Here is a 12,055-nt window from a genome sequence, read left to right as displayed (position 1 = left end):
CTTTCAGGTTTTCTAATGGTGTAGCTCTGCAGACCAGTGACAGTTTATAGCCAGATTTTCTTTAGGCAGTAACAAGGTTAATATACGCACCATGTAAAATATGTCTATGAAGCAGCAGTCCATGGGAAACACTGGCTTAAAGCACTGAGAGTACTGAAATGGTGGTGCACTGGTTCTCTTCTATTTTCAGTCAAGCCACTGGGAAGGCTTCATAAAGCAGAAACAATGTGCTGATCGATTATTAAGCTTTAGTTACCTGGTGCTACTGAGCTATTGAGTGGATGACAGCAACTTTAGCTTTTTCTTCTGTCTCATGTCATTCTGTCTTTTGTTCAGTATCTTTACCTCACTTGATTAAACCTTGTTGGTGGTTTAATACATACAGACTGTAGAAATTGGAGTTGGGTATTTTGTAGCTACTACTCTGTGGAATTATATCTGTATTATGTTTTTGTGACATTTTGTGTTTTAATCTTTACTGCAAATGAACTAATTCATCTATCCTGCTATTCACAAACCCATCAGAGCCTACTTTACCATTTAGATGAAGTGGGGTGGCAAAATTTAGGGGGTGGCTTTTTTAAAAAAAATCTTATGAACGCTCTTATGACTCAATACAACTGCCCTCTTATATTGTTTTCTATTATTTCACATACTAGTGATGTTTCGTTTTAAATTCTGATGACTTATACATGGTCTTCCAAATCCCAAGATGCATCACAATCAGCTTCTGTGTGTTTCTTTATTTTCATCAGCTGTTTGTCATTTTAGTTTTGTTTTCATGAGAGCTAACTTGTCAGAAATGGGGTGCTGGTGTTACAACATAGAAGTACAGTGTAATCCAAACATAAACAACAGCAACAATAATAATGACAATCATAAAATTAATCCTCAAACTAGCATAGACATGTCAAATTATAATTAAATAATCAAAATGACAACAGGACCACAGCTCTTGAATACATTTCTAAAGGCTAATTTAATTTAACAAGTAGCTATCTCCCAAATGGGCTCACATTAAAGCTTAAGTTAAAACTAGGCAAATATTGTTCTCCATTACTGACCAATAACTATGAGATTTGCTCTTGGCATGCTAAAAAAAAGTTCACCGTAGTTTGTCTGTCACAGGAAAAACTCCCTGAAGTCCTGCATTGTTGGATACTTGGATTCGATTATTTGCTTAGGCAAGAATACAGTAAATAGGAATAGGTAAAAGTTTAAAGACAGTCATTATACTTTGGTTTTATTGAAATTTATTATTATGTTAAGCTTGTCAATTTATATAATTAAAATGTATACAGATGTCCCCCTGTATTCGTGGGGGATATCTTCCATGCCCCCCATGGATGAGTAAAAATCACAATCTGCCCTATGCAGATTTTGTCTCTATATAATTACACATTGTCACAAATTTTGGATCATTATGCACCTATTAAATCCTTGATTGTTCCTACTACCCAGACCTCTCCATGGTTTACAGCAGAATTGCGTACCATGAAACAAACTGGTCCCCACTTGAAAAGGTTCATGAAGAAGACTGGTCTGGCTGTTCACGCCCTGGCTTACACTGAACACCTGAAGGAATACAGAAGTGTCTTATTGGCTGCACGTTCAAAATACTATTCTACCCTTATTGACTTTGGTACTTGTCGGTCTAGATCTCTTTTTAATACAGTTAACAGACTTTGTCACCCTGCTGTTAAAAATCCTTATTTCTCTGTTGAACACTGTAATCTATTTTTGGACTATTTTCAGTCAAAAATTATGACCATATATCAAGGTTTCTCTACCAACCATTCCTCATCTCTGTTGACCATTCTACTTGTAAATTTTCAGTTTATTTATCTAAATTTAACCCCACTAAATCAACTTATATTGCTGAAGTACTATCTAAATTAAATCAATTTACTTGCCACTTAGACTCTGCACCTACATTACTGATTATGGCTTGTATTGATAAACTTTCCGCTCCCATTTCTCACTTTATCAACTGCAGTTTCCGCACCTGTGTTGTTCCAAGTGATTTAAAAACATTTGTTTGTTGTTTCTCTTCACATTGCATATTTGCTTTTGCAGATTTTGTTTGTGGTGCTATACAATGCACAGGACAGTATCCCTTTATTACTGTTGTGCACATTTTCCTCCAGACACATTTACCACTGCATTCTTTTGTTCTGCATGCTTTTGTTTGTGTGCCATTCTGAAGTTTGGAAGAAGTGGTTTTAGTAAAGAGTGAATGAATTGATCAATAATATGTTTCACAAATGCATTTTGATAATGTTTCTGCAATCTGGATATTCATTTATATTATTCTGAAAAAAATAAATTTTACAAATGTTTGTGTGTTCACAATATTTTATTCCAATCTGAAATCTCGATAATTTTAACTGTAGATCATCTTCATATTTGTTGTTGTTTTCTTGCAGCTAAACTTTTCGACTTTTCCTAACCAAGGTAGTAGAACCAATAGTAATTTTCTGAAAGAAAAAAAAACATGAAACCAAGATAATCAGTTTTAGCTGCTTAACAATTTCTGTTTTAAAGAAAAACTTGAAATATTGCATTGTGGTACAAACAATAGTAACCACATTTACATAGATCATTTGAGAATTTGTTCCCAATTTAAAACTGATCTCTGAAAAGACTGAGAAATACACTACATTATTTACATTCTTTCATTTTACCTCATTGATTCAGCTAAGGGAGCTGGTGCCTATCCATCCAGCCCTGAATACATGACAGTAAATAAGCCACCTTGGACAGGGCACTAATTCATCAAGGAGTACACTCATACACACATGGAGCTAGTATAAAGTTACCAATTAACATACAAGGAACTAAGAGTCACTCACTTACACTTACTGTACACTTATATCTTCATACTGTATGTGGGAAACAAATGGAAAAAAAACCAATATTTTTTCCTACAATTGGAAAAATGTCTATGTTGTATTAAAAGTAAAAGGTGTTTGATCAATTAATAAGCCTACCTTGTTAAGTGTTTTGATAAAGTCTAATGTCTTCTAGATGTTTCAGGAAGGTATAATACAAAGTGATCATGAAAAAAAATATTTCTTTCAAAGATGTGTATTATAATCTCATAACCTCTGTCCATTTATATTCTGTATACATTTAAACTCTTGGGCATTTTTAAACCCACACACAAACAGCAAGGTGGCATGTTTGTTGCTCTGCAAGGGACCTGGGTTCAGTTCTTTTTCTGATTACAGCCTGTGTAGGTTTGCAATTCTGGGACCTGAATGTATAGCTTTTCTTTAAGTAAATAATTTTCTCTCAGTGACTTCATATTAGCTTTGTTTGAGGAAGTGTGACTAGTTTCAAGGATGTGCTAAAACCAGTGACATTCGTTACTTGCACCTGAAGCTGCTAGAGTCAGCTAGTATGGAGTGTTTGTATTTGTTTTATGATGGGGGCACCGGTGTTTCATCCTTGCTGAAAACAAAAGTGCCAAAACAAGCTCTTTTTTAGGATTGTGGCTTATTGGATGCAAAATCTTTTCTTAATAATCAGTTCCTATTATATGTGCATGTTATTAGTTTATATTTTTGAATATTTATAATTTTTGTTATTAGTTTGGCAATACCATTGCACTGACATTTTGTGTACTTGCTTCTTACGAGTACTTTCATTTTTGTTTTCCAGGAGCACCAGCATTTGGAAAGTGCTTGACATGTAAAGTTATTACTTTGTGCTGCCCAGGAAGCAGTATTCAAACTTTAAACCAATAAAAAAGACCTTACAAGAGAGCAGCACTGAAGTAAACAACACAGTACTTAGGAAAAACTGTTGTTTTGATTCGACTTAAAATTTGGTGTTGTCCTTAAAGATTATGATAAACAATATAACAACTTTTGAGTGCACAGATCACTAGCTTCCATAACTATCTTTTCATTTTGAAGGTAAACAAACACTCCTTTGATCTCTACCACTCAACAAAATCTGTCCAATAGGACATAGAAAATGTCCTATTCTAAAACTACAGCACCCTGAAGCTATGTCTAGGGAAATCTCCTGAAATACGTCCAGGATTAGGAGAACCACCAGGAAGTCCCGTGGCCCCAACAGAGCTTCATCTAGTAGGCCCAGGTGTTTCTGCATCTCGGAGACCCAGCACCTGTTTAAAGAATCAACCTGCTAGCACCAGTAGTTCACTGTAACAGGGTACAAAGCAGCAACTGTACCACATTGGTATGCTGTGCTTCCACCTAGCAGTCTGGGGAAACTTACTCATCTTCATAACCTTTTTATTAGTTTAGTATCCATAGAATAGCTACTGTACTTCCTGTGCATGCCATTCACATAGAATAGCTACTGTACTTCCTGTGCATGCCATTCACATAGAATAGCTACTGTACTTCCTGTGCATGCCATTCACATCCAGGAGCCACAACAATTTAGTGGCTGCAAAATCACACTATAGGATCTCTTGACCACTTTTCTGGAGTTTGACAGTACATAATTGTTTTCTGACCCATACTACCAGTACCTTGCCTGCTTGATTTTTACTGACTTTTTGTTTCAAGATCCTTCTAGCGCTTGCTTACAATATGTATATATGTTACATATGTGCAGTGCACATATATGTACAGGATTGACAAAGAAATAAATGTAATGTTTTATATCAGATACAAGTATAAAAGTATTTCTTTCACCAACAAATTTACAAATCTTAAATGGAAAAGGTAAACACAATTACAATAGTGAGATGGATGTCAGGATTGCTTTATTTCCTTAAGTAAAGAGTACTTCATTATTCACAGTAGTATCATCCCAAAGAGGGACTCCAGCATTAAGGTTGTATTCTGAAGATCATGATTATAATCAATTTTAAAAAGTTTACTCAATTGAGCATGTGACAAAGGGAACCATACTAACCTCAGTCATTTCATTGCCTTGGATCTCTGAGATGTGACTGAACTTGTCAGTTTGGCAGACAAGTTTCCCACCGTCCATATTGATGGTGCACTGTAAAAATATCAACCGATTACACATAGCAATTATATATCTTGTTTTTCTGACTAAATATTTTTTTTCCTTAGTCACTACTAGTGTAACAATGCTTCCTATAGCTTCAAAACATGAAATCTGCTTGTTACAGAAATGTCAAAACACAATTAAAAATGATTGCTATGCTCCTTCACTATAATTCCCATCATTCATACTTACATGTCAAGCTTCTTTATGTTATGATGTTTGTGACAGGCTCTTTGCAAATAAATACCTGTAGTGAGAAGTTAAGTAAAATGACACCTTTTATTGGCTAACTAGAAAGATTACAATATCCAAGCTTTCGAGGCAACTCAGGACCCTCTTGCCTGAAAAGCGGCCTGAGTTGCCTCGGAAGCTTGCATATTGTAATCTTTCTAGTTAGCCAATAAAAGGTGTAATTTTGCTTAACTTCTCACTACATAAAGACTAACACGGTACAACACCCTACTACTACAAATAAATACCTTAAATTTTTTGCCCCCCATGGCTGTGATATCAGCTTCTTTGCCAATGGTGAAGGAATTTGTGTTTGACTGATGTGGTGTTTTAGAAGTGACAACAAAATTGTTTCCATCTTGATGTATTTCAATAATTGGTTTCACATCTTTTGCTTTCTTGATGACATCTTCTGCCAGACCTAGAAGAAAAAAGAGAATATACAGTATTTATTTGGCATGCTCAGTTTGATATAAACAATAATCTGTGGACAGCACACTAATTTAATTATTTTTTTAATTCTGAAAAAGTATACAAGTAAAGAAGACACTTTGTAGTGACTGAGTGGACCTCTTGATGAACTGATTTCCTGTCCATGGCAGGCAATCTGCAGTGTGTTGATTGGATAGGCTTGAGATCCACCACACCCATAAACTGGATTAGGAAGTCTTCCAAATGTTTAATTATTATTATTATTGATTCCTACATATTCTAACCCACTTATGCAATTCCTGCACAAGGCTAAAACCAGCTGTGCATGGGACACCAGTCCTTTTTTTGTTTGCAATTACATTTTAATTAAACATATATTTAACTGATACATATCAGAAAACGAGAACAACTTTTTTACAGTATATTAACAAAAAAGAGACAAAAGAAGGAAACTCCAAAAATACCCACAAAACCCACCTAGAAGTGATGAACCTTACTTGTTGGGAGAAAAAAAATCAATAATTATAAAATAAAACAAAATGGACAGTGGTACAACAGTTGGCCAGCAGGCACAGGAGACGGAAGTATAATGAAAACCAGCAAGGAAACTATATCATGGAGCCACCCCCTCCCAGTTCCTGATCAAATGAACAGCACTAAACCATCTCTGAACTATAGGGCTGGATGAGATGTTAAGCTACAAAGCCAGAAGTTCCAAGTGGACTAAGCTCAAGAATGATGCCTTCCAGTGAGAAAAAGTGACACAGTCAGGTGCTCTCCAGCGAGTAGCCAATAACAGTTTTGCAGTATAGAAAGGGAGAGAGTGGAGAAATATGAGAGAAGGAGAACCTGGGGAGACAAAGGAACATGCACAGAGAAAATTAAGGAGAGAAATTTTGGAACATAGGACCAAAGAGAGGTAAATTGGGGACACTGCCAGAACATATAAAAGAAAGTTGCAAAAGCGTTTAAAGAGCAGAGATGACAAGGGGGGTCTGTCTGGAGACAAGCCCTGCAGATGGCCCTGCGGGTTAGGGTTACATACAATCTATGTATAATTTTGAACTGAGTGTGCTGGTAATTGGAGTTTTTGGATTAATTTTTACAGAATTCCAGCACACTGTTATATGAGAAGAAAGATCACGAGACCATACAGTTGAAAGTGATAGTATATTTATAGGAAGCTTTGCACAGAAAGGAATTGAGGGAGGCTACACGTTCAGATTCAGGGAAAAAAGAAACTGCAAAAGTGTAAAATGGGTGATGGGGAAGTGGAGAAGTGAAATTCCACATGTTCTCTGCACAGACCTCAGCTGGATATAAAAGAAAAAGGATGAAGCAGGAACGGCAAACCCTTCAAGAATTGGAATAACTCGAGTCCTGAAACATTAAAGATGTCTCCCAATGTACAAATACCCCTTACTCCTGCTTGGGGAAAAGCAACTGGCCTGCCACCTATAGTGCTGGGTTTCTAAAGAGAGGGTTGTAGAGAAGCCATCTCAGAAGCAGTCCCAATAATTTTTCAACTTGATGCCATATCTGGAGGACATAACATATAAGGGGGCCTCTTTTGGAGAGCAGTGATTTTATTCTGCAAGTTAGATAAGGGAATAAAGAAGGAGGTTGGGAGGAGATGAACTCCGGTCCTGGAAAGCCACAGTGGCTGCAGGTTTTCATTCTAACTATCTTCTTAATTAGTGACCAGTTTTTGCTTCTGATTAACTTCTTTTGCCTTAGTTTTAATTAACTTGACTCAGGCCCCTAGTAGTCTCTTTATCCTTAATTAGCAGCCAAACAATAATGAGACATAAAACAAGCTGCCACATTACCAGCTCACCTGTTCCTGTCACACAATATCTGAAAATAAAGAAAGGTGAAGGTCTCAGTAAGGTTGATCTCTCAGGTCAACCTTTTGATGTTGTTCTTAGAAAAAAAACTGAAAATCAACAGTTTTGGAAATGTCTACTGTGGCAGAATGAGAGCAGCAACAAGCTATGGAAATAAATAATGGGGTTAATTAACAAGAATTGGCTTCTCATTAATAAACTGGTTGGAGTGAAATTGGTTGGAGTTTGAAGCCCCAATTTAGCTGGTCATCTTCAGCTCGTTTCACATCTCATTTCTGTTTGGCTCTCACTTAATGAAGAAGAGAGTCAATTCAAAGGAATAAATCCTTAAAAACAAGGCTATTAAAATGATGGGAAAAGAAGTTAATTAGCATTGAAACCTGGCCACTAATAGGAAAAGGGTTAGAAATAAACCTGCAGCCCTCCAGGCCTGGTGTTTGACACCATTTCTTGCAGTGCGAAGGATCCGCTGACATTCTTGGTAATTTAGAAACTTGATGATAAGAGGCAGTGGATGTACCAAAAACATTTTCACCCATAATTTGTTCAAGAAGAATAGCGTGTCATCACCCAAACCTTCTTTCAGTCCCAAAATACAGAGGTTGGAACAACGGGCCCTGTGTTCATCTTCAGTTTGTTTAGCCATGAGTGTAGTGACCTTGTCTCTGAGACTTTTGAATTGAAGCTTGTAACGGTTTTTATTGTGGCGAACTCTTTGGAAAGCGACGTATGCTCTTCCTTTACTGTGGATATTTCAGCCCACAACTCAGGAGAGTTACACTGCATGTTCGCATTTATCATGAATGTTTGCTCTAAAAGAAAGGATTTTATGTCCTCAAAGTGAGATATCATGGCGGCATTGGTAACTGTCATCCTCAGAAGAATCCTGCACTGGCGGAGGTTAGAGTGGAATCTTCTCAAAGCAGGCATAGCAGGAATGCCAGAATCCAGTAAATGTCAGGGTTTTCTTTTTATCTGATTTTGAATAGGTATGATAAAGTCCTGGTGGCTTTTGTGGTGTGGAGGTGAAAGGCAAACTCAAAGCACAGCCGTCGCCCTCTAATGATACGTGGTCACCCTGGCAATGGCCTTTATTGTATTGTATTGGAAACAGTTCAGAAAGCAACTTGGTGTGACCGAGTTCATTGGTGGTTGCACTCACATACACATCCACATTCTCTCATACTGGGCCAATTTAGAAATGCTGGTTTCCCAAATATCAATCGATTATCCAGGGCAGGGCCATGTGGCAACCTAACATGAGATGTATAACTAAAATGTGAGACCCCAGTGAAGAACACGTGTGTGTGCAAACCTCAAGACTGTGAAGTTCCAGGAAGTAATAGAGTTATCACTGTGGAGTGAAAAAGCAGGTAACAGATATGCTGTTTATGCACACCACAAGATCACAGTTTCGATATTTTTAAAAACAAACTAGGTCAAAGGCTTTTCCAAAATAGTTCAAAATTTCTGACTTCCAAGTAGTACAGCCTGGCAGCTGCATCATAACACACTAGATGTGAAGTGAAGTTTACTTAAACCAGGCAATTAGAAATGTTTTATTCTTGTAGGTATTTTCCCATTGCGGACATGCTCCATAGCTTTTAATGAATAGCCATTTAATATTATTTGCAAGTTCAGTAATATGTAGAAATACAAATGTTATATGCTGTACTAAAAGGTGTGATGAAAAGAAAACTTAATCCCATCTGTTCTTATTTGATCTTTTTTCCAGTTCAGGTTTTTGTGAAGCCTGTGATTGTCAAATGTGAACGTCTAACGCTGGAAAAGTCATGTAGAAGAGACATAATGTATCTTCTACTTATTATTATTTTCTTTATCTCAGAATTTGGAGCAGAAAAATCCATAGTAAGATGTACATGTATTACCTTTGGCCACCTGACAACCTTACTCTGTTACCAACATAGACATTCCTATCAAGTCGCTATGTGAATCTACAAAAAGAAGTGCAATCCAATTACTGATCCTGCACTCCAAAACAACAGAAGCCTCTTATTTAAACCAATAGACTTTGTTGTTTGCTTTGATGGTCAGTCTGGAAGTCTGAAAAGAACTAAGGTGTTAGTTTACACAATGGAGTTGGGGAACCTCACAGTAACAGAAACCTGCTTCAGACTTTAGAGTTTACAAATGGGCACACATGTGTCAAACTGGTAAATTTTAAGTCTTCAAAAATTAGGAGATGAAAGAAAAGCAATCAACAGCATTTACTTGTATAGCACATTTTCATAAAGGCTTTATAATCATAAGAGCTCAAACAAAGCTTATTTAAAAGGGAAAAAAAGTATCTGAATAAAATATTGTGTCAATGTAACTAACCAAATGAGCTTAATGGACTGAATGGCCTCTCTTCTTTGTAAACATTATTATGTTATTGGAGTTCTTGATGTTTAGCCAGTTAGAAGACTTTACACCTGTTCTATCTTTTACAGTGCTGCAGAGAGCCTAAGCCTATCCTTGCATTATTGTGTTTAAGGCAGTATCTAGAGATAGACAGGATACCAGTCCATGTAGGTACACTAATTTATACTAAAGGCATCAGTCAACATACAGTAACAATCATATCTTTGGAATGAGAAAGGGAACCAAAATACCCAAAGAAAATTAAAACTAACATAGGGAGAACATGAAGAGAATAAGCAAACCTGGAACTGAATCTAGTTGTCTAGATCTGTAAAGCTTGATTGGTTTGATTCACTCATTCATTTATTTTACTGTTTCTCAAGTGTGTTAAGTGTAGTTGTGTTTTTTGTCAGCTAGTGTATCTCTTTATCATTTTGAAAGTTCGACTAGAAAGCATACTTTTATATGGAGGAGGTGGAAAGCAGTAATAAGAAGGTGTAGAAATTATACTAATTTATTCATTCAATCATGTTCCAAACATCATATTTCAAAGTATTTCATATTACCAAATATTTTAATAGGATAAGAAAGGCTAGTAGAAATAGGTATAAAAAGCAATCAACACTGGATTAAGCATCACAAAATGGACTCCAGGTTTAGATTAACAAGTTGTAAGAATAAAGTTGTAAATATGCCATTGGTTAGCAGCATATATTTTCTTTTAAAGCAAATGTGAACATCTTTACTGGCTTGCCTACAACAGAATTCATCATCATATGCTCATCTGCTTCACAATGTAGAGATAACAGTTGGCTATTAGAAAAGTTACCTATGGAGTGCAGGAAGTCTTCAAAGTTCTCCTGCTGGTATACTTGCCACGTCCCATTAAAAGCCATTGAAGTGATCTGTTAGGCTCCTGTGGGGTACAATTTTTTTTCAAGTAAAATCACAGAGAGCAGTAGTGTAAGAGCATGTTCTGGTAATATTGATAACCATAAAACTGGGCATGGCTTTCTATGTTAATTATTGAGCGGTTTTCTTTTTTATCATTTTCCCATCAGCCCATGTCAGTTTCTTTTTATTTGAACAACCTGAGGTTCGTTCACTTCAAATGTATTTTGACATTCCTTAGAGAGCAATAAGGAGATAAAACAGCTTGTCCTTACTCTGCTTTATAAAGTGATTTTCAAATTTGGTAACTTATTTTGTAGAGATTTACCAGTCTAATAAAACAACTGTATAATAGCTTCTTTCTGATAACTAACAAGCTGTTTATGATGCTGTACATAAAGACATACATGAGTTAAAGTGAGAACAAATCATACAAGAAACCCACAGAGCAGTCCACTGGACAGATATTTAAGGGTAACAGAGCTAGAGATTTAATAACAGTTTTTTGAGTAATGTAAGCTTCTCTAATGACACTAGAAGACAGTTCCAGGCAGAAAATTCAGCAGAGGTTAATGGATGTGACCTATCAAGAATGTTAAAGTGCTTTTAGAGGATCTTGACTTTAACAATGTTTTCAGATGTCTCTGCAATTTTCATCCTGGCAGCTTTGTGTCCAGTTTGCAAGTTTTCCCCATGATTTTATAATTTTGCTGCCATGCCAAATTGAGTTTAGCTAAGCATAATTATGTGTTTGTAATAGGGTAAGTAGCGTAAGTTCTAGCTTAACTCCTGAACCCCTCTCAATCTTAATTATAGTAAAGCAGGTACAGAAAATGAATGAATGGATGCATAAATATAATATCAAGGAAATGCAATTGAACAGTAAGACCATTGAGAGGATTCTTAAAATAATAGGGGCGATGCATTTATTTTATTTAGGACATTTAAATGTATGCAAGTGAACAAATATTAATCTTTTAACATTAATTCTATAGCCTGGCTAGTTGGTGGCTTGGTGTGTGTGATATTTTTCAGGACAGTTATACTGTCTAGTTTACTTGTCAAGATAGCTTCTATCTGAGATCACCAAGACTTCAGCTGAGTGGCATTTCCCACTTTGTCTGAGATTAATATATCACACTCCTACTTTGGTTACTAGCCCCTTGTTTTCCACCAGAGTTACTGTATTTGTTACATTTTTTTCCAGATTTCTTGGATGGACATCTCATTAACACTGAACTTGAATTTGGATCCTGCTTCATCTGGAGCCAAAGGTGAATAAATACAGATTTTAG

At 36.3% G+C, this 12,055-nt stretch overlaps 1 protein-coding gene across 1 annotated transcript; it reads right to left on the bottom strand.

The window, feature by feature from the left end:
• Positions 1-2,337: 2,337 nt before the first annotated feature.
• On the bottom strand, positions 2,338-10,867 carry fabp10a (fatty acid binding protein 10a, liver basic). Its single transcript, XM_028819521.2, has 4 exons — positions 10,699-10,867; positions 5,475-5,647; positions 4,897-4,986; positions 2,338-2,477 (listed from the first exon to the last, which is right to left on the bottom strand). The coding sequence occupies exons 1-4, from the start codon at positions 10,763-10,765 to the stop codon at positions 2,427-2,429; spliced, it is 381 nt and encodes a 126-aa protein (XP_028675354.1). The 5' UTR covers positions 10,766-10,867; the 3' UTR covers positions 2,338-2,426.
• Between the last annotated feature and the right edge of the window lie 1,188 nt (positions 10,868-12,055).

The sequence above is a fragment of the Erpetoichthys calabaricus genome, chromosome 14 (genome assembly GCF_900747795.2).
Source record: "Erpetoichthys calabaricus chromosome 14, fErpCal1.3, whole genome shotgun sequence".
Classification (NCBI taxonomy): Eukaryota; Metazoa; Chordata; class Cladistia; order Polypteriformes; family Polypteridae; genus Erpetoichthys; species Erpetoichthys calabaricus.
This window is presented reverse-complemented; position numbering and strand designations above follow the sequence as displayed.